At 37.7% G+C, this 23,289-nt stretch overlaps 1 protein-coding gene across 12 annotated transcripts in view; it reads right to left on the bottom strand.

Annotated features, from left to right (window-relative positions):
- Positions 1-620: 620 nt before the first annotated feature.
- Positions 621-23,289, bottom strand: part of CHD9 (chromodomain helicase DNA binding protein 9) — an 86,140-nt gene continuing 63,471 nt past the window's right edge. For 8 of the 12 annotated variants that reach the window (XM_021555025.3, XM_021555026.4, XM_021555031.4 and 5 more), the window contains 20 exons: positions 22,226-22,336; positions 21,374-21,570; positions 20,393-20,592; positions 19,775-19,934; positions 18,759-18,848; positions 17,848-17,951; positions 17,610-17,727; positions 16,888-16,945; positions 16,467-16,509; positions 16,089-16,308; positions 15,766-15,968; positions 14,629-15,537; positions 12,335-12,498; positions 11,112-11,384; positions 10,176-10,344; positions 9,098-9,237; positions 8,397-8,618; positions 7,462-7,590; positions 5,387-5,491; positions 621-4,067 (listed from right to left, as the gene is read on the bottom strand). In XM_021555025.3, the coding sequence (XP_021410700.3) occupies positions 3,213-4,067; positions 5,387-5,491; positions 7,462-7,590; positions 8,397-8,618; positions 9,098-9,237; positions 10,176-10,344; positions 11,112-11,384; positions 12,335-12,498; positions 14,629-15,537; positions 15,766-15,968; positions 16,089-16,308; positions 16,467-16,509; positions 16,888-16,945; positions 17,610-17,727; positions 17,848-17,951; positions 18,759-18,848; positions 19,775-19,934; positions 20,393-20,592; positions 21,374-21,570; positions 22,226-22,336 (4,470 nt within the window). In that variant the 3' untranslated portion in view covers positions 621-3,212. Of the gene's footprint in view, positions 4,068-5,242; positions 5,492-7,461; positions 7,591-8,396; positions 8,619-9,097; positions 9,238-10,175; positions 10,345-11,003; positions 11,385-12,334; positions 12,499-14,628; positions 15,538-15,765; positions 15,969-16,088; positions 16,309-16,466; positions 16,510-16,887; positions 16,946-17,609; positions 17,728-17,847; positions 17,952-18,758; positions 18,849-19,774; positions 19,935-20,392; positions 20,593-21,373; positions 21,571-22,225; positions 22,337-23,289 lie in introns of those variants that run through there. The other 4 variants (XM_021555034.3, XM_021555033.3, XM_085589595.1 and 1 more) reach the window with 4 other exon arrangements.

The following is a 23,289-nucleotide window of genomic DNA, read 5'->3' as shown; positions in this document are numbered from 1 at the left end:
ACTTCTAACACCTGTGTACACATCTGCAGAAGCTCGAAAAAGATGATCAGGATATGAAGATAAAATTCAGACTGAAATAAATAAGGATACAATTGAATCATTCTAATGCAATGCCAGGTGGCAGGAGACACCTTGGGTTCAGGAGCAATGTCTGTGCCCTGTGTGAAATACATGCAATAGTTAAGTGCTGTGTACATAATTAAAAGCTTTAATGAAAATGTGGAAAGTAATGCAAAGTTTTTTTCTGAAAAAAAAAGACTGAAAAGGTACTTACTTCACTGCCAACATGCTTATTTAAAATTAAGGTAACTTTTGGACCAGAACCTAGACTGAACATTCTTTTCTAACCATAAGTACTGAAGAGTGGGAGTAACAGCTGGTTTGATTGTAAGATAAGAAAATTAGGGGCAATTGATTCCCAGGAAAAATATACAAGAGTAAACCATGGTCTTGGGCAGTAGGTGTGTTATGTCCTTGGCTTGTTTGCAGGGTTTTTTTTAAGGTCTTAAGAATAATTTCAGTTTTAAAACTTAGCACTGAAACTTGAGTTTTGCTGCTGGAAGATCCATGTTTAATCCTTTCACAGCATTACTTTCACATACGGAGGCCGACATCACGGGTAGTCAAAGAATATGTTTAATAAAAAATAATTAAACTTCCATTTGCTCTATAGAACATCATAGAAAGTAATTCAATAAATTACAAATGACTTTTTAAGACGCTTGTTCAACTACAGAAAGCAAATTCAGACTACACAGAACACAACTGGCAAATATTGCAAATGTCCAAAAAAAACCTGGACTAAGACTTGGATCATGAAGCCTGAAACAAGGGATAGAAATACAAGGCAATAACAGCTAAGGTTTTTTTAGTAACTACCAACACACACTTTATCATCACCTTGGATATCCTTTTAATTTTAACTTCAGTATTAGTGTAATTCTACTGAGGTTTCCTTATAACCCTTAACTTTATACAACCGTATTTGCATATAGTTTAGCTGATAGTGGGACACTTTTTTCCCCCCTCTGGATCAAACTGATGAAAAATAACCCAAATATAATTATGTTCAAGTCTACACCAGCTTTCATTACTTGAAACTGTAATTGCCTTATTACATAGAAAGAATCACTAGAACAGTAACCAAACTTACTTGACCATAATAGGAAAATACTTTATTTCATAAATCTGATATAAATTAGGTTTTAGCCACAAGATTTAGGACTTGTTTTGTGGGGGAAGGGTGGGAAGTGATGGTGTTGTCGACATACTCCATCAGCAAATGAAGTTAATAACTGCTTGTAAAACTTTGGCTATTTCATAGATGCATCCTAGTTAAATAAAAGTGCTATATTACACAAAGGGCAAGATATTAAATATGAAATACTTTTCCTTTTAATGATGAAGAATTGGCTACCCCCTTCTCTTGGCAGTTTTTGATTTTCACTATTGCTAAGACACTGCATGAAGGGCCAAAAATCAGAATACTATCTGGGAAAATACGTAACCAGCACAATCCAAATGGTACTTGTATAGTTGTGTAATTACATCTAATACTGCTTCTAATCATGGGGCTAGTTATTTTGCACATAGAAACTTATATTTCATTGGTAAAGTTCTTGATAAAAAACAACACAGTTGTTTTACTGTACAAGCAAGCAACAGAACTATATCAAAATATACAGTTTTTGTTTTTTATTTTTAAATTTATCCCTTTGTAAAGCTTTTTCCATGACTTTCACTAGTACCTGTATCTATTTTCTCTTAACACTTGCCTATTCTTGGACCACAAATGGTGTAACCAAGGTCACCTGAAGTCTCAGTCAGTTCAGAAGTTCTGTAAATGTGAATCTGGGCCTCGACCGTGTCAGAGTAATAGCAGCTTAAGAAGAAGGAGGAATCATATCACACATCAAATATTAGACAGATTTTGTATAGTAAAGGGTTCTAAGGATTTGGACTTGAAACAGATGTCTTATGCCCTGTTACTGTTGGTTTCTAGGAATAATTTGTCTTCCTTACTATTCAAAGTGCTTTTTTTCTTTAGTGGGTAACTCAGCATAATACATGAAGTGATATCCCAATAATGATTTTGGAAAATATTAAGCCAGATTTAAATCTGTAGAGAAGTTTAAACTCAAAGGAGTTCAAAACTATCTGTATTTTATTTACCATTATTAATTGGGAACTCCAGGAGGTTTTATGACATAAAACACAAATAGAAATCTACACAAACAAAGCAAACAAACAATTTTTACATGAATTATGCAGTGTTGAAAGGTCTTTTCAGTGGCACTTTATGACAAGTTTGCCTCTTCTGAGTCTTGGGGAAACTACTCCTCATTTTGGGACTTTTAATTCTGCAGAGGGAGCCCAAAACCTTGCAAGGTGTAAACTAAATAGACCTACATGGTGCCAAGTAGCATGAGATAAGACTGTTTTTGCTTTCATTTCCCCTTACTGCTGTCAAAGAGAACAGCTGCAATAAGGGGGAAAGAAAACCCCAACAGTCTTATCTCAAGTAACTCATATTTTAACATGCTATACAGGATGTCTTCAAAAAACAAAACAAAACCTGAAAACAAGTAATAGAAACCAATGTAAACTTCCTAAACTAACTCAGCTGAGGTAACAGGTAGCCAGTTTAATTGGCTAATTGGGAAAAATTTATCTTATTTTAAACACACTTGTACCTGAATTGGAAACAGCAGTGCATCACAACACTAGAGCATTTTCATGTAATTAAAGCAATGGATGGTGATGTAGATTCTACAGCTTTCATGACATTCATTAGCTGCCCAAATTATTGCTGAGTTTTGATCTGTAAATTATAAGTGTCAAGGAGGCTGTAAAACTATATTCAAATTAAATCAATAATATGCATAAAGTATTCTGTGTTCACTGCAAATATATTAAATATACAGCTCTTACTTGAGCATTATTTTCATAAAATTAACCCCCCAACAAAATTATAATGCCTTTTGTTGTAATTTTACACCATTGTGTATTTGATAGTACATACAAGTTCAGAAACTTATGAACTTCAAGAAATATTACATGCAAAACGTCTCTGAAAGCAGTTTGCACTTCTAAACAAATACTGAAATGTTCGGTCAGTAAATCATTGATGCACTCAACACTGGGTTATTTACAATGAAATAATTAAAGAATAAATTCAAAATCAGTTTATAATTTAAGTGCAGAGTCTGGGGTCAGTCTTCATCGCTTGAATCCGAATCCTCAGATGAAGACGATGTACTGTCAGATCCAGATGAAGCATCTGCTTTCTCTGAACCCTCATCTGTGCTGTTTTCATTGTGAGAGCTTGGCTCTGTTCCCCCTTTGTCTTCCTGATCTCTAACCCTAGAATTTTCCTCCTTTTCTTCTGTGGGCTTGGCTGAGCCCGTGTCATTGCTTTCATTGTTCTGTACATCAAAAATATTAGACTGAGACAAAGCTGGGATATGAAGATTAAGGCCTGGAGTGAGAAGCATCCCTGGGTAAAGTATGTTGGACAAAAGTAAAGGGTTAAGAGAGAGAGGATTGGCAGCTGCAGAGGATGTTGAAGGAGAACTTGAAACAGAGTTTTCACCACCAGTATCCATGTTTTGGTCTTCTGTCCTTTCCTTCTTTGCATCTGTCTCCTTTGAATCGTTTCCCTTTTTCTCCTCCGACACGGATTCTGTGGACTTTGTCAGGAGTCCTCCCATGCCCAGCAGGTTTGGTAATCCGGCCATCCCCGAGAGCAGCATGGGGAACATGGCAGCCACGTTCTTGGCCTCTCCGGCGGCAGCGAGGCCGGCCGGCATTCCCATCAGTCCGGCCGTCACCTGCAGCGACTGCAGGTTCTGCAGGTTCTGCTGCAGGGCCTGGAGGCCGGGCAGCTCCACTCCCGGCAGCAGCCCGTTGGCCAGCAGGGGGTTGACGGACACGCCGGCGGCCGAGGCGGCCGCAGCCGCCGTGGCCTTGGCCATCTCGCTCTTGGGGCGCCTGCCGCGCCGGCTCACCTCCTCCCGCACCACCGGGCCCGTCAGGATGCGGTCAAACATTCCTTCGGGGAGGAAGCCCTGCGAGAGACAGCGGCACTTTAGTGCGTTTTGGGAGCTTGAAGATGGCAAAGGAAAAGCAGAGAACTCAAATGTACAGAACAGTGTCAAAGGCCTGATCTCCGGACAACCTCCTGCAATTTGTGCTGACTTTGTGCTACCACATCCCAAATGTCTAAAGGCCCATCTCCACTGTGAGGGCTACACATGGATCTTCTCACACCCTCTGCTAACCTACCCTTCATGGTTTCTTGGCATATCAAGCCAAATATAGCTAATTATAGGAGCAAGCTCAATCTAAGATCTAAACCAGTATTGCTTTGAAATATTATCGCACAGCAATCATTTGACAGTTTAATGAGTTTTCAATTTAAAGTTAAATATGTGTGATTGCACACAGACCAACAATCTCTGAGCTCTTTTAATTTTTGCTAGTGTCTCTTTAATGTCCTCATATTTCATCTCATCCATAAACCGAAGAAAAACCAATAAAGACTCAACCTCAATTTAAATTAAATTCACAATACTTCTATTTAGGATTTGTATAGCATTGCTTCACCACTTCAAGACCGCCTACCTAACAATAAAGAATTGAAATGAATACCAACATTCCATTCAAAATGCATTGTCTTAGGATTTCGTTTTTAAAATAGAAAACATAAGATCAAATATTACTCAACCCCATAGTACATCCTCAGCAAATAACTCTAATTTATATTAGCTTAATACAACCAGAGGAATTAAGTATTCAAGTTCTGTTCTTCTCTACTGTAGATAACTACTACTTTCTCAAAGTAATTCTGCTATTATTTATGCCTCTATTCAGAGGTATACACTATACAACACAACTTCTTGAAGTTCAAAATATATCCTTATCTTCAAAGCAAGCCTAACTGATAGTATCCTCACCATCCTAATTTCTCAAAGGTGCACAATAAAAGTAAAATAAATATTTAAAATTAAGCATTTTTTCTTCCCAACTGGAATTTTAGAGAAAGTATGCTCTTTCTTAAATGATTTCTTGGGTAATATCTTTCCTAAAAGCCACTGAGCTATATTTAAGACATGAAAAGTTACAGTACTACAACATCTCTAACAAAATCTCTAATTTGGGGCTGCCAGTCACTGTTCCACCCCTTTCTCCTATTCCAGCTGTGCCAGCAGAGAATTTACTGAACTAAGCTGGCAGAAAGCTGACACTGTATTGTGTCTGCTGTTAATGTAACACCAGAAAGATTTTCAAATCACACCTCTTGGCATGCTTTTTTTTTTTTGATGTTTGCCTTGTTTGCTTTCAGATACATTTCATGTCATGGTTATTTTATTCTGCAAATACTCACAGACTGTTTTACTACTTCTCCCCACTCAGGAGCCACTCCATACTCAGGGTTTTCTTTCAAGAACCTGCACAAATCCTTCAGAGGGGGAGCAAATGCACCCCCAACCTGAGAAGCAGAAGATAGGAGTCAGTGAATATGTGACAATGGATAAGAAAAAAGGCAACATTAATACCGGATAGTGTTTAATTTTTACCTTTTAAATAACACAGTATAAATAAAGCCTCACTTCAAATTATCATGGAGCATGATGCAGCTTTTGGCTGACTCCTGGTGATAGATCTGTATGTGATTTGTTCTAAATCTACTACACTCCAACTCATCTATTGAACACAATTCAAGACATCAATATTTGGCATGCCCACTGATTTTTAATATTTAATGTTTATTCAGACATGCAATGAACAGAAGAGCAACTGCAGGAACAGAGAATAGTCCAAGTTTTACCAAGAAGGTTGTAACTACAACACTGTTAAACTTTTCCTTTATTCAGTATATAAATTCTATTCTCTCATCTCAGTCAACTTCTAAAAATACTTTTTTTAAGAGGCTCTGCCATCATGAAGTAAGTTCTTGAAGTTTTTTCATGCAAAAAAGGCCAAGTTAAAGTTACTGAACAGCACAGCCTAATAAAAGCATATAAGCAGGAAAGTAAGCTTTTAAATTACAGATATTATTAAGATCCAAAAAGAAAAAAAGATTTTCCAGTTTCTGCTTAACCTTCTCAATAAACTGCAACTTAAACTCACATTTTCTAGGCTACTTTTGGTCCCTCACTCCCTGCTACTCAAAAGTATTACACAACTAAAAAAGTAAATGAGAAAAAACATGTTTAGTGATACAGAGAAATTTGAGACAACTTATACATGGAAAACCTGAGATTAATTAAGTATCCAAGTAGCAACTATAGAGCATAAATTTGAGAGGAAAAAAGCCATCATAAAAACAGAGGTTTTCACAGTAAATGGAGATCATATCTCTCACTCCCTGATCCTCAACTTTGACAAGATCCCTCAGGGCACAGCTCTTGAAGAGCAGCCATGAATCCCAGTTTCAAGAGATTCACAACTATTCTGGTTCCCCTTTAGAGCTGCTGTCTCAATACTCTGAAGAGATTAAAGACTCAAATTCTGCCTTGCTCTCCTGTACAGATGGACAAAGCTCCTGACCTTAATATAGCAGCATACAAAGAAAACGCCATCCTGCTTCCCTTGTAGCTGCTCTAACAAAAAGTGAAGCTGGCAGTGCCACAAGGGAAAGGGAAAATGCTCCATACATGGACACAACAGCTCAAAAATTCCCCCTGGATTGCTGCTCTGGTGCTACACTGACATTCAAAGACCCCATCACACAGATCTGTTCAATAGACACCAGTAATGTTCTGCATGCTTTCCTTGAATATTGCCTTTAGCCTTCCCCAGAGCCTGTTAAATACGTTGCTCTGTTCCCAAACTTTGACCACGTGTACAAAAATTCAATTCAATGCCTGCTCCTTTTCACATAAGAATTCCCCTTCTCCTTTTGTGTTCCTGTTCCACTACCATTTCATCTAGAAATGTGACTGGCAGCCAATACCTACTGGTGGATCCATAAAGGGTAAATGCCAGACATTACTGATAAAAGCAAAATGATCTACTACACGATTGCCTCAATTCCAAAGGACAAGTTTCTATGCGAGATATACCACAAATAAAATTTTAATTGTGTCAAAAAGAGTAACAAGAAGATTACAGAAAACATCTCAAACTTCTGATGAAGTTGCCACTTTGATCACATATTTTGAATAGGTATTTTAGTGGTCCTGCCTCTGTCTGAGTCAATGGCACAAACACTGCATCATACAGTGTTCAGTTCTACAAATCATAGGCTAAGTTTCTATCTGTATCTTACATATTTTCATAGCTGCAAAAAATTTACTAGAAGATTGTAATTGACTTTTTTGTTCTGTGCCAAAACTTTAAAACAAAAACCTTTCACTGTATATTGGGAAAATTTTAGCAAGTGTAGTATATCAAGTTATTCATCTGGAGAAATTTTCCATTTGGGGAGTATGAGAATGAGAACAGTATCATGAATACCTTTCTTGCATTTCTTCTATTTATGAGCTGAACACGTTCTTCGCCAGTTAAGCTGTTAACATCCAGTTTATTGGGGTTTCGACAACGGTGTCTTTTTTGTTTGGGCCTCCCATCATGCAGCTGCATCCTCTGTTACAAAGGAATTAAAAAGCCAATTATCTTTCTAATAGAACTGGTTTAAAACTAGTAATATTACTGTGCATTCTCCTGAGTCAGGCATTTATTTGAAGCCAACTTCAACTACAGAAATATTATTAATAAGAGTATCTATCTACTGATCACAATCATTTAATAAGCAGTCCAGTAAACAGCACTACATCATCTCTCTGATGCCTCTGCCCATTGCTTGACTAATTTTTCAGTTTTCAACAGTGCTTTAACTGTCTGTAAGGCTGCTACAGCTATGTATTATCTAACTGGAGAAGGAAGGTTATTATTCCACATATCACACATATGATCTTCTTACATTCTGCTAAACATTAAAAAAATCTCAAATTCAGAAGTAACAGTATGAGAAGATCATACCCAAACATACACCACTACCACAGCACTCTACTGTAGGTATGAAATGCATTCCACAGTAAATTCTTTAATCCTCTTGCACATCACTAAATATGCTGTTACACACTTTCAGCTCTCATCATCAGTATCATGGTAATATTAGTCTTCTTATCCTAGATAATTTTTTAAACAATAACTGAAATAATACAAAGATCAAATGTCTTGATTTGGTATTCCTTTTCTTGGCAATTACATTTGCGAGACAAAAGAAGGCTTGCAGACCTCACACTGTAAAAAGAAATGGACATTTTTCTTTTCCTATGTGGAACAGAACAACAAGGAAAAAATTCCCTGTAACACAGAATACAAACCCAAATACATCATATGTGAAACATTTTACTACTAAGCCAGGGAGAGGTGAAAGAAATACTCACAGGAATACAAGCTCCTGAATCTTCAACATATCCAGGATGTTCTTTAAGCCATCTTTCTAAATCTTTTCTTTTAGGGGCATCATCACCTGCAAGCCTTGTTCCATCTTTTAAGTTAATAACAGGAACTGGGCTCTCTGCATCAAGCATGCCTTGGGACTGTGTGTAAGTGAGTGCTGGGTTTATTCCTGCAGCAACCTGGCAGGAGTTAATACCTGGATTAACCTAGAGAAATAAAAAACATCTGCTTTACTGCACTGAAAACAAGCCATCACAACTATTTCATGTATGAGTCCATGAAAGTCACAGTTTTGCAGATCACACTCAAGGACTTGGGCACTGCTCCTGCCACAGAAATCCCTTCAAGTCACTGCTCAATTAGGTCCCACAACAGATATTACAGGCAGGTATGCCCAAGTGTTGCTAAGTCAAGCCACAAATTTTTAATAATACATTGTTAAAGTTCATCAGAATTAAAGTTACATTTTAAAAACAGTTATTGATATTGTATAGACCAAACATTTAATGACACTGCACCAGTTTTCATCTGTGTAATCATAAGCTTTATCAGCAAAAAATAGCCCAAACCTCAAAATTTTGATAGTAAGCTTTTGTGGAGCAGGGAGAGCTGGTTATGCTCAGTTAAGGCACTAATAGTAATAATTTTGATCTTATTTTTTGGATACAAAATCAAGTTTACTTACATGGTTAGGCTGTTTATTTCTATTCATAAAGAGGACATCAACCCCCTCCACATTCTTCCTTCTTCCTCGTCTCTTTTTGACTACAGGCTGACTGTCAACTATGACTCCATTGGCACTGGCTGTTAAGTGACTGGAAGTACCTAATAAATGATGCAATAAAGCTTGTGTCATATGCTAGTTCTATAAAGAGAAACATGTCTGAATACAAAAAGGAAATAAAATTATTTGAATTAGTGCGAGTGCATGTAATTTCTACATGTAACAGCTAAGATAAATTGACCTTTGTTTTATGACTGCTTAAAGCATTATGAATATCAGGCTCTGAAAGCCACTTTACTATGAAAATTTCATTACTGCCCCTCCACCTCCTACAAATTTATCTGTACAGGGATGATAGCCATTGAAAACTGTTGATATCATAATACACAGAGAGGCAGACATCCCTTAATAACTGTTTAGCAAGACCTTAATGGTTTGTTGCAAAATTTAAGCAGAAGCTGGTCTAAGTTAATTTCTAACAGTTTCTAATATTTTAATCCAAATGTTAACTTCTGACTTCAGCCTCATTTTTATTGGTCAGAGTATACCTACTGTTATCTTGCTATGAAACAAGCTGTAAGTTGTTGGCTATAAATCAAGAATTTATTCTATATTATTGTCCTCCACTGTCTCTTTATATGAGACACAAAGAAGATTATGAAGAGTCCAAATTGGCAGAGGCATAAATCTGAAACTCTTCATCTTTATTTACAAAGTAGCCATGTAAAGTTCTGAGTTAAAACTGATTACTGTCAGTGCACAGTGATGCACTTTATAATTATTAAAATCTTCTTTGGAGTGGGTTTACAGCATATAATGGCATCATTCTACTAAATTAACATTATAGTAGTTGACACTGTGATAAAGTATGAGGTGCTCCAAACTGGAGAATGTCTCTACAATGGAGAGGATTTCTCCAGACTGCAGTTTAGAACAACACTGCAAACATCTCTCTCCATTGCCAACTCATGGACATCAAGAGAAGAACCCTTAAGATTTAATACTAGATTACCCTTCTCCTTTCTGACATTTTTTGTACCTGATTTGGGAAGTGATTTCGGGAAGTTGACAAGGCTGGTTTCTGAAGCATTCTGGAGTTCACGTAGCCGAGCCAGATATTGCTGCTGACCCAATACACCCTCCTCGCTTTCAAACGGCCTTTTCTGAGACAGTCCCTGCTTCTGAAAAGTCAATTTCAAACCACCTTCCTGTTAAATAAATGCCAGGATTAGAAGAGCTTCTGCTGAAGCAGAAAGAACTACTTCACGATCAGGATTTTCACATACAGTTACTCCAGCAGAATTGAGAAAGAATGAAAACAGTGTTAGACCTTGTACAATCTAGTTCTTCCATGTAAAACCAGAACATGAACAGAAATTTCATCTGAACTGAAAGTGAACTGAACTGAAAAATCCAGATACTGGTAAGGTGTTTACCTCCTGAATCCCGTCCTAGACCAAACTACAAGATCAAATAGTCACATATTTTTATGTGCTACAAACAGGTCTCAAACTACAGATAAATAAAATGTTTGAAGCTTCTAGTCTGCATTTAAACTAGGTAATTTTCCTGTAATCCTCTAAAAGACCATGAAATAATAAAGTGCTTGTTGAAATGTTAAAAAAAATGTAGAACAGCAGAAATACCTTTATATACTAACCAGATTTGTTAGAAACAGCATAAAACAAGCTGTCTGAGGAAGCATCAGCATGGCAAAAAGTAAATTCAGAAAAAAAAATTCCTTCTAGTGGCTTAAGCAAATAAAAAAAAAAAAAAAAAAAAAAAACACAAAAAAACCCCCACCCCAAAAAACCAAACCCAAACCCCAAACACTCAGTGCCCAGAAGCAGCAGACCCAAATACCCACAAACAAGTGTGTGAAGAAGTGAGAGTGAGAGCAGGCAGCCACTTGCAGGTAAAGCATGCCGCACACCGCAATCGCAACCAGGTCCTAGGGCAATAAAAATAAACATACGTCATTGATTTTCACTGTAAACTCCTTTTCTCGTACATGCTTCTTCACCTTTGACAGCTGGGGTGATTGGTCATATTCTTCTTTTACAGCTGCCAGAGGGGGTGTGGGTGCACTGGGCTCGCTGTACTCTGCAGCTGCCCCTGAGCTGTCCAGGAGCTTGGTGGTGTAGAACGAAGCCACCGTGGCGCTGTCGTAGCTCCTTCGGGCTGAAGGCCATTTACCCTTCAGCACTGTCTGACAAATGCTGTCCAGTCGGTTAATCATGACTCGATCCTAAAATAGGAGAAAATAATTTTGTAAGGCCAGTGCTTATCAACACTTGTTACATTTATGTATTAGCTCTTAATTCTACAGAGAAGAGAAATGACAACATTTTTATCACTGGACTCGGACTTGAAAATCTTGAAATTCCTGGATTTGCACTGATTCGCTGTAATCTGTGAAAGCGCTTCTGTACTTGATTTCACTATGCACCTCTAACTAAATATGCAATTTCTCTCATCTGTACAGGGTCTGGCAAATGATTGAAATACACCCTCTCCCTGATTTTTAAAGGAAAGATACAGTAACTGCCAAAGCAGTATTTGTATGTGTGGCTTTGACTCGCTGTTACCAGGATCTGAAACTGTGAGCAGCACCACAACATACAGCAAATAGCATTTATAAAACTAAATCTACAGACTATTATTCATGTCTCCTTTTAGCTTCCAAAACCATGTAATTCCTCATTCTCATCCTTTGGGCACCACACACAGATAATCACGCACCTCCATAATACACAGTTCTCAAGTCCCAGTAAACTCAGCTAAGTACAGGAGGATGACAGAAACGACTGGATTTTCTGATCATTTCACAGTTATTTGACAAATAAAACTTGTGACTGCTAAAATTACAGATTCTGTAAACAAGCACTTATTTCTGAGTTCAAGATTTTCCATTATATTTGATGTAAATCAACGTTTTACACTTCAAATACCATTTTTCACAATGTGCCAAGGACCTGTGACATTACAGTTACACTCCCCTTCAAAAATTATGAAAAGCAGTACCTAGATTTAAATGCATGTTTCAGGAGTCAACATAAAAACATCTAAAAGGTCCTGAAGCTCAAATCCTACAGCTATTTACCCTGATTCTTGGTTCTAACATACTTAGCAGACTATTCATGCTAGAGCCCACCTTCAACTACTACTTTGGTTTTCAAGGTTGCATTATGAACTTGCCTTTGGCCAGTAGGATGCAGCCAACATATATCCACCTTGTAGCAGGTAACCAGAATTTGGTGTCCCATTGTTCATCTGGAAACTGTCTTGTGTCTCATCTTGTGTGGTGCTCAGAGAGGCCACACTCTCTTCATCATAGGCTTTTATATGTGGAGTTCCTTCTGCTAAATAAAACCATCAAAATCATTACGCTGTAAGGGAATTAAACACTCACTGTAAGAGTAAAACACCACTGTAAGAGGTTCAGGTGAACAAAACACATACAACAATGCTCAGAGAGTCCAAACACAAAGTTAAACTGAAGAATTAATCTCTTAGGTTTTTCAGGCTGATCCTTTTCTAGAGATGTAAATTCCACACATATTCCTGTTAGCATTCTGAAGTTTAAGATGTTGAACATTTAACTATTTAGAAACAGACATGCTTCAGAGTAATCTAACAGTCTTCCCTTAACATATTTATTTGGTAAGAGAACATTCACTAAAGCATAGAATTAAATTGGAATCAAAGGTGTCTATCACCAGCACATGGTAAATCTATTGGGATAATACTTTAAAGAACAGTTCATTTTGTTTACTTCATGGAATACTGGATCCTCCATGCCATGAACATGTGTGCCTGCATAATTCAATTATTCAATTTTTAATCACTGAGGATTTTTCCCTATTATCTTTCCAGTGTGTACTCTGACTTTCTTATATTTCATCATTAGTATTTCATTTCTGCCTCCATTCAGACAACACAAGTTTCACTACGACATGGGGAAACAAGTCTGAAACAACAAAAAAGTGTGTTGCCTGAAAATCTAACTTCTACATCAGCACAAGGATTAACAGGGGCAGCTCTTCAGAAATTAGATTTGCCCTTAACAATAGCTCTGCACTGAGTCATCTGATAGAATCCAGCACTCCCTTCAAAGATGCTTCAAGTGTGGAAAGTATGCCAAAGTGTCATTGCCATTGAATCACCAATGAAATAAAACCTGAGATTAAAATTAAAATACAGATGAAGTTAAGTGAACTTTCCAGCATTTACCAATCTCTTCAAATCAACAGCAAAACCACCAAAAAAACCCACCGAAACAAAAAGGCCAACTGATTCATGAGATTCTGCAGTCTGAGGAAGGCAGGATTATCTGCCTAAACAGACTGAGCTGGTACAAAACAAGCCTAATATTTGGACTTGCAGCACACTTATGGTAACCACAATCTCTATCTGCATATTTATGTTATATAAGCATTCCTTTGCTGTCATTGTTTTATTCTTTGCATGCCAACTGTTTCCTCTAAAAATGTCCTTTCCCTGCTGCAGGCAGCAGCATATTAGTAATTTTCTGTAAGTGGAATTTTACTTGCCCAGTAATCGTTTCCCCAGTAAATTAACCTCATGGTTTCCATTTGTCATCTCCATGGACAAGGAGGATCCATCTGATTAAGTCAATGTCTTTTCCCCTTAGGTATTGGAAAAAAAACAGGTTCTGAATCCCACTGCCTTCTCTATTACCATTTGTAGCACACAGAGAAATCCCTCCATATTCTAAGTTTCAGTAGGGGAAGTAGAGGCCACTTCACAGCAGCAAAGGAAGGCATGTATTAAATAATGAATGGCTGGGTTATTAAAAATTCTAAATCACTTTATCAGAGGTGATTTGCTTCTAGTTTGAAGCTTTCACTGGGTCTGTGTCACATGGTCTTACATGCTGCAGCCAGCTCAGTCTTGGCTAAACAGGTTTTTTTAAAGTCAATTTTTTGAAAAGTTTTTAAGTGTCTGAAAATTTTCAGTGCAAAAACATTGTTTGGGCACTTCAAAGTTCACAAGAGAAAGCAGCTGACATGACTCCAGTTTGGACAGAAGGAAGCTTGCAGGTTTTATGAAAGAACGTATGAGGAAGCTACATAGACAGTGAGCAAGAGTGGAAAAAACAAACAGGGAAACCTAAAGGATCTGTTTAGAAAGAAAAAGAACCCATAGCAGGAAATACACACATGCAAAGTGTATTTCCAGAAAATGCTGTCCATTCCACTCTCCCACACATGAACCACATGCACGGCAACCTTGCTTAGGGATCACAACACATTCTAAGTACCTCACCAAGGCACTGATATGAAACAAATAAAAAGCAGTATTCCTGAAATTCTTCCAACTCAATCAAGCAAATATGTTTATTTACATTAACTTTATGTTTAATAAAATTTACTTCTCTGGGATTTAACAGCCTTTTAAAGACATTTTTCCGTTAACAATAAACTAGTTCAGTAAAGATTTATACTGCAGAATTAAGACTACACACATACCACGTTTTTGTGCCTCCTCTTCATCACTATCACTCTCTTCAGACGATGATGATGATGATGACGATGATGATGAGGATGATGAGGAGGACGATGAAGATGCTGAAGAACAAGATGAAGATGATGAAGAGCTAGACCCAGATCGAGAGTGGGAACAAGATGAGGAAGACGAAGAGGATGAAGATGATGACCTGGAAGAACAGGATGATCTATCTGAGTCAGAGTCTGAGTCAGAGCTAGAGTCAGACCCCCTTTTGCTGACTCTCTGTTTTTTGGAAGCTGGGTTTGGAGTTAGAGGCTCTGTCCTTGCTGCCACCATGCGCCTGTCTGTCTCAGCCTTCACGTTAGGTCTGTGGTCTGTAATTTGCATTGGGGTGCCATTTTTGGGACTCAAAGGTTCAGATTTCAGTATTGTCTGTGTCTCCTCTGTAGACATAGATTCCTCTTCAGAAGACTGAGGATCCTCTTTCATATTTTCATTTTTAGCTTTTGTGTCCTCAAAGGCATTCACTTTAGCATCTGACAGTCTTGACTGAGGTGTAAGAGGAGAAGCAGATAATGCCATCTGGTACTGGTGCAAGAGCGGAGTAGAAGTCCTTGAGAGAGCCACTTTGTTTTGATTATAGTTCCTCTGGGCAGACATAAATGAGAGTTCAGGATCACGAAGAATATGATAATCTGTCCTGCTAACTCCGTGTTTAGCAGCTCCAATAAGCAGATCCCTGTCGTGAGTCCCACATTCCCACCAGACAGGTAGGTCTGGGTTTGGCTGGCACAGCTTCAGCCGCTCAAACAGCTGGGGGTGCCTGAGGGCCTGTTCCCGCACTTTGCGCAGCAGCTCGATGCGGTACAAAGTCCGGGAAGCACGTTCCTCTGTGATGGGCTGGATAAAAAGGTTTGGGTCCACGAGCTCTGTATTAAAACAAAACAAATGACAGTCTGCCAAAACCAACACACCAGTACTTTAAGTAGACGACTAATGAGTTGATATGTCTCCCCATTATAAGCTTTCAATTTTACTCTCAACAGGTTCCCTTAATTCTTCCTCCCCCATTTTTATCTTCCAAATCCTGAAAGAAAAACCTTTTCAAGGTAGGCACTGACAACACAAATTTAAAAAGTAAAAACACACACACCCACCTTCTTTAGAGGGGAGGCGACAGACCCTCCTGCACATTGACATAAATGCATACAGGTACTTCTCCAAGCTGTCATCAGTTTTCTTGTGCAGCCGAGCCATCGCTCGAAACTTGGTCCAGTCAAACCGTCCCCTTTCAGGGTCAAAAACCACTCCAAATGTGGACACAACTCGGTAAAAATCAGCTTCTTCTCTTCTTGTCCATCTTGACCAGCAAGAAAGAGATGTGAAATTCGGTCAATTTCTTCACCATTTCACACATTATGTCTTTACCGTTTTTTACAGAAGGGTGTGTTGAAAAAGTACATTTGCATCCTGTACATACCTTTGCTGTCTTTCAATCTTAGCAGCCATCTTTGGATTTAGTGCAGCTTCTTCATATTGCAGCTGCATCATACTGGTTTGTACTGGGAATGTTGGCTGGATCTGCAGGGCCTGCCTGTTTTTACTCGTTCGTTGATAAGCGGTGATCAGGCGGCGTAGACGCGTTGTTAAGGCAGACTGAGTGGGCCAATAGATTTTGTCCCCTTCCATCATTTGTCCATCTATACGAAAACCAAGTCATGGGAAAAATGAAGAAGTTGATTACTGCTAGTGTCTATGGTTCTGCACTAGGTAATTATGTTTTAGCTAGGAATCACAAGAATTAAACAATTCAAAACACAACAGCAACTAGCTCAGATTTGTAGTTTTATGGCTTTACCTCCATCTGCTATTACGAGATCACCTGGGGATGAAACATCATCCTGTAAAAAAACCAAAAGTGAAGCACAATTTAAAATATAGCCCTCTTCAGAGATTTAGGTTAAATGTACATTCTACAACGATTTCTGAATGTGACAAAGAACAAAAGTAACAAATACTTTGGATAAATGGCTAACAAGGCATACAACAGAACTATGTAACAATTTCCTACCATTCCCACCCACCCAGACAACTTTAGAAACTCATGGAGTAAGCTTGATCAGTTTAGAGAAATATAGAATAAAAGGTAATAATTTGCTCAACAAAAAGGTTGAGCTCAACCTTGCTCAACAAAAAGGTATTACATTACAAGTGAACATGTGTTGAAGTGTCTAAGTGAATGAGTGTTAAAAGGAGCTATTAATTGGTGCCTACTATACCTCTATGTCATCTTTAAACAGTGCTGGTGCTGGTTTGTATTCTGGATCTTCCACATCCCTGTTAAAATTTCAACACAAAAGAAGCCATTTTAGTAACATTTTACACTACTAACTGAAAAGTTCTTACACTCTTTTAAATTAAGCAAAAGTAATTTAAATTTAGTAAGATACTGTATTTAATTTTCTGTTTGAAATGAAGAAAGTATTTCATGGCAGCTTTGGCTCGAATCCTGCTCCCCCAAGTCACTGTATCATCTAAAGGTATGCTTTGTGACCACAACTAAAAACCTCAGTCATGGGGCAATGAATAAAAGCAGTTCTCTTTCAGCAGTTACCAGTAATTCTCACACTGATCTACTGGGGTCACTGGTCAGCTACACAAGACTGAGACATTAAAAGCTGACCCAAAATCAAGTTGAACAGGTCTGCAGCACTCCACCTCTGAATGTTTTTGCACTTCAGTGTCTAAGTAGTATTTTTAACATACCAACACAAGGTAGAATCCTTGTTAATAACAACTTGTTGCATTTCTCCCCTAACTGTGAAATCCCAAACTTCAGTAGTATACAAATCCTCTTTTCTACCCTGTGGGAGTAAAATCAAAGTAGTATCCCTTATAACAATGACACCAAATTCATGAAAAACCAGACAAGAAGAGAATAAGGTACAGCATGTCAATTCAAATTTGTTTGCTATAAGGCCCCAAAACATTCCATTCGTACCCATCCATATAATCATTTGCTCTCTGTTCAGCAGCAACTGCTTTCTCATCTGGTTTTCCAACCCTTTCCAAGAAGCAAAGAGCTGGGTCTGCTCTGATAGTGTTGTATTTTTCATAACCTATAATGGGAAAGAAAGTGGCAAAAATTCAACTTCCAGAGTAAACAAAAAAAAAATTGAGTGTAGGGTGTTTTCATTTTAGGGTGTGGGAACACATGCACAGTCACCCTCATTACTCACCATGTTTAAAAACTCCAATTAGAAGAGATTTATCTGCATCTGCATCCCACCACTCAGCAGGAACTTCAGAGTGGTCTGGCTCAGGAACCCAAACATCAATTTCACTAAAGAGAATCACCAAGAGCATACCAACATCAATAGAATCCAGAGGAAGAAATCAATTTTTAAATTTTCTTAGTACATTTCTACTTCATGTGGGACTTTAAACTTCTCTCTTCAAGCACACAAATACAGTAAAACCAGCAATACAAAACACCCAGACAGCTTGATATTTTGTATTTGAGACCAGTAACAGGGAAAGAATACAAAAGCAAGATTAGTATACAACATTCTTCCTCTCTAAGTGAACCTCAGCAACTCCCAGCACCCTGCACTTGCACAACATTGCAAACCAAGGATTATATGTGTTAGTGTTTAATAGCATGAGGAACTGTTTCTCACTAGTATTTCTGAATCAAATTACAACTTTCTATCTGCCACAAGTTCCTGGAGCAGTGAGTTCAAGAATTTCCAAACAGCAATACTTGTCTTTACAAAAAAAAAAAAAAAAGTAAAAAAAATAAAAAAAAAAAATGAAGGCATTAATGGAATACATAGCACATAGTCAAAAGCAGAGGAAAACCTGCCAATTATCATGTCAAGTACATAATTCTATCTTTCACTCACTTTTTCAGTCTATTTGACTCATATTATTTTACTTTATTTAGCTAGACTCATGAAGAGGAATCAGGACTTCCTCATGTCAAGTTGATGAAATGTTTAGTAAACAATGAGAAAACAAAAACATGTTCCTCACAGCCTAAGGATAAACAGATTTGGTTTTAACATTTCTTATTTAGGTCTAGGCACATTCTTGAATTTGCATCTGACATTTGAAATAAACAAGTAAAAATACTCTCTCTATAGTTCACCTGGCATCAGTTCCATCAAAGACCTTTTGGAATTCATTACCAATGACTTCTTGCTTTAAGTAGTATAGCATTCTTACTCGAAGTAAGACTCTAAATAAAGAAAAAAGAGACATACAAATATTAGAACTCAAACAGCTTTCAGTAATTGTTGATGGTTTTGTTTTGTCTTTTGCTCCATCAGACATTTCAAGTAATGTTCCTAAAACATACTTCCTTCAGTTTTAAGCTGGGGTAACATCAATCTCAGATGACCTAAGACTTTTTCTTGTCATCACATTTACAAACTGTTTCATTGCAAATTTCTTTCAAATCCTGAAAACCAGCATCAGCAGAACACTCTTCCCTTGCTTCATAAAATACTGATAAGAACAAAGTGCTATTTCCCTTTTCCTTAGAACATGTCCTTAGAGAGGATCGAGTGGGCTGACAATTGAACATCCTCCCCTTAACCTTTCCTTTCCTTCTCACCCACAATTTGGTGCATGACCCCAATGACTTCTCCATGCTTTACCTCAATTCTTGACTACAGCTGTATGAATTGTCCAGGCAGAATATGACAAGTTTTGCTACAGAAAAATCGTTGATCTAAGCCAAGATCATTCACTGCCATGAATGACTAAGCTTTCACAAACTGGTAGCTCAGATTCTCTGAAGCCTAGAAAATGTGCCAGGGAAACAGCATGTAAGATTGAGGGGCAACAATCTCAGTGCTTTCAGTCTCTTTGAGAAGCACTCCCACTCTTGAGTCCCTTGGCTGCTGCAAGGCATCCCAAACATGTCAGCAAGAGATCCCTCCATAGACAAAAACTGTTTCTTCAAAAATTGTAACATAATTATTTTACATGTGAAATCACCTGTTCACCCCCAAATACACCATGACCTATTTATTCTAATCAAATTAACACCATTAAAACTTTTTTCTTCCTACTGCTACAACTATTTTAAAGCCTAAGACAATGAGAAACTAGAAGAAAAAACAAACATCAAAAGACATTCACACTTCAGGTACTGCTTACTTGTTGCAATGGTGTTTTATGTGCTTTTTGTATCCTTCATCTTGCAACAGATGCTCTGGATTGTATTTTCGAAGCCATTCTGCTTTGTGTATATCAAAAGTGCTAGCCTGGGTCTTCACCTTTTTTCCTTTTCTTCCTCTAGGCACAGGGGCTGATAAGCCTATATAATGTAAAATATTACAGGTATAGATATAGACGCCCACAGTATTTTTGGTTCTCCTATCATATACACGTATTGAATCTGCAGAGCAGGAACACCACTAAGATCAGTCTCTGCATGTGAGTGTTTCTGTGTCTCAGAGCATCTCTGGAGTACACCAGTAAGGACCAAACAGGAAAGGAGGAGGAGTATGCTGTCTGTCACCTACCAGGAAACAGAATAGGTTCTTCTGAACTGAAATCAAAGCTCACACCAAACACCATTTGGGTAAGCCATCATATCCAAGGCAAAGCAGCAATGACACTTCTTTGCCCAACAGCTGAATTGCGTGCTTGAAATAAATCCCATTTATTTCAAGTAGGATGAGCTCAGAGAGGCTTTTTTCTGTTTTTATGCCAGCACCACAGGCACACACACATACGAAGCTGTTTAAGTGCAGAAACTCATCAGGTCCTTACCGAGGTGGTTCTGTAACTCTCGTGTTTGCCCATCCTCTGTTGGGGTGATGAGATCCCATATAAAACTCTTTATTTTCTCATCCCCTCTGTAGTGAACAAGACAGTAGGCTAACAGGGCTCGGCAAATTATCTCCACATCCTGCTCATTCAGCTGCCTCTTGAAGCGACCATGGGACAGAATCTCTCTCCATCGTCCCCACCTAGTACAAAATGAAACACAAATCAGCACCTGGAAGTGAAACACTGGGGTAGCTACAGACTTCTCTTACAAACCAGATTTTTTCTCTAAAATACTTAGCTTTTAACCTTTTTCTTTCAGCTTAAGTTACTGAGTAGAAATAAGAAAGTAACATATGCAACATAATTCCACCTGATTAAAACAGAATTTTAAACAGAAAGAGCCTCTTTACAAAAAATATGGATGATTGTTTTAAACTTCAAAGACACAAAACTGATGGGAACTCATTCTGACAAAAATGCTGTTATTTTTCTTTTAAGATGTGTGAGAGAAGACCTAAGATTTGATTTCCAAATCAACTTACCTGATTTCAGTATGCTTAAAACTACTGGTTAGATTATCAGTTCCTATTTGTGCCTCACAGAAGTGCAAGATGTTCTACAATTATGAAAATCAAGTTCCTACCAAGGCATTATTTCAGACATTTTTTAGGAGTCTTCAGCCTGCCTGCAAGCACTCACTGTAATGATTTTTTGGAGAGACTCCTGTAGTGCCTATGTTAAATGCTGTAATCTCATTTGAAGAAAGATTTTCACCCTTCTTTCTTAATGTTTCTTTAACTGCAAATTGTCAGGAAGATTTATTACAGGGTGTAAGATAAATTCCTGCTCTAAACACATTCTCTGCACACACTCCAGTCTACTGCCAATATAGAGTTAAGTTATTCTACAAATACAATTTTACTGCATGGAAATAAAGTATTTTTAAACAGTTCACAGAATGAAGAAGGATGTACACAATACCCATAGACCAGCAAGTTCTTCTCCACACGGAAGCACTCTGTCCTTCCATAGCCATTGGAGCGGTCACACGGCCGGCGGAGCTTTGGTTTTTCATCACCCTCACTCTCCACCTCAGACAACTCTGCCAGCTCATCCTTTGTGGCACTGAAGGGCCGAGTTTGTTTCCTTATTCTTGGGGTATCAATGACAAGGCTGTTCTGCAAAATTGCAAACAAACCTTGTGAGAGAAACAGTTGGCGAGTTTTTCCAGTTTAGAAACAATTTATGCCTCTGGTCATTCACAGCTATTTTGTGAGGACACTGAACACACATGGGGCAAGTAAAACATTCTGTGGTATTTAAGGCAACAAAAAATGAGTTTCATAACCTAATGCTAGTAACATTAGTTACAAACAACACTATCTCATTTGAGATGAATACTCACATAGATTACCCTGCAGCCTTTGTGAGAGAAAGGGGGCACTGAAACCTTTTCAAATAAAATGCATGGGCAATGTCTTCAAGTATAGGACATAGATTTCAGTATTATAAAATTTATACAGGTTTTAGTCACTTATTTTGCAGATTCCACTCCAAGATTTACAGACATAGAAATGGGGCAATCAGAATAATTCCACACTTTTAATCATGTTCAGGTCTTTGACAAAAATCAGAATGTCCAAACTTTTCACTGACACTGAATGCTAAGCTGTCAGCAGGCTGACTGCTCCTGCACAAATAAGCCAACACAAGAAGTTTCATTTGTTGAAATATTAATCAAAAAGCACCAGAAATCCCATACCTGCAATTTCAGAATTCAACAGCAAGCACACACTTGAAAAAAAAAAAACAACACAATAAAAAAGTACTTACTCTACCACTGATAGCATCAATATCAATTTCTGCTTTTTTGGCCCATTTTTGCCAGAAGTTGGGATCATCAAGTGAAATATCAGTCCTGTTTCCAGATGCAACAAAACTAGCCTGTAATAAATAAAATGAAAGCTTACCAACATCATACATCAAAAGTTTGTAGTTTGCCTCACTGCTGTAGAGATTGCCTGACCTTATTTTATCAAAAATCTCCCAAGCAGCTGTTAAGACTTTAGAAGTTACTTACACTGCAAAGCAACTGAAAAGCTCTCCTCCCCCTTAATTTTTAAAAATCAGATCCATAATATATCAGAAAAACCTAATGAACTTTTATGCACCATCAGGAGAGAAGAACATTAAGCAGCAAGATTCTTCTGCTTCTGAGTCTGAATCTAAATTACTTGAATGGAAGAAAAAAGAATCTTTTGAAGAGGCTTATCAGCATTTGGGGATTTCATCTCATGCAGAAGTACTCGCTTGAGGGGAATTTCAAAGGGGTGTTTAAGCTGCCAACAATCAAAGCCTGAGTGCATGGAATAGGCTTAATTTCAGAAGGCATTTAAAAAACCCTGATATACTGCATTTGGGAAAAGAGTAAATACATATAAAAATTTCTAACTCTTTTGCTAAAAGACAGTGATGATGATTTTTAGAAATCTACTTATTCAAGCCAGAATCAGCAAGATATAAGAAAACCTAAATAAATAATGTTTTTAAATACTGCTATTTAAGAATACAAATATATATTTAGGATATTTTAAGTCTTTTTTTTCTTTGCCTTTTTAATTATTTTGGAATTCTCACAATTGCATTCATAAAGTGCCCACACCCCCAGCTCAATTTTATTGCTTGATATTTTACACTATCAGCCCCCTTCCCATGTACATATATGTATCTCCACTCACTGCTGTTTTAGGAGGTTTCTTATTTTGCTTCTGCAATTCTTACCAAAAAAAGCTCAAGGTTCAAAATAAACCATTTGTTTATGCATTTTTAGAATGCATTTTTAACCATATTAATTTTTAACCTTATTAATTATTGTCATATATATTTTCCCCTGCCCT

This window comes from Lonchura striata, chromosome 11 (genome assembly GCF_050655825.1).
Source record: "Lonchura striata isolate lonStrDom1 chromosome 11, ASM5065582v1, whole genome shotgun sequence".
Lineage (NCBI taxonomy): Eukaryota > Metazoa > Chordata > Aves > Passeriformes > Estrildidae > Lonchura > Lonchura striata.
The sequence above is the reverse complement of the archived record's forward strand: the minus strand, read 5'-3'. Positions and strand labels throughout refer to the sequence as shown.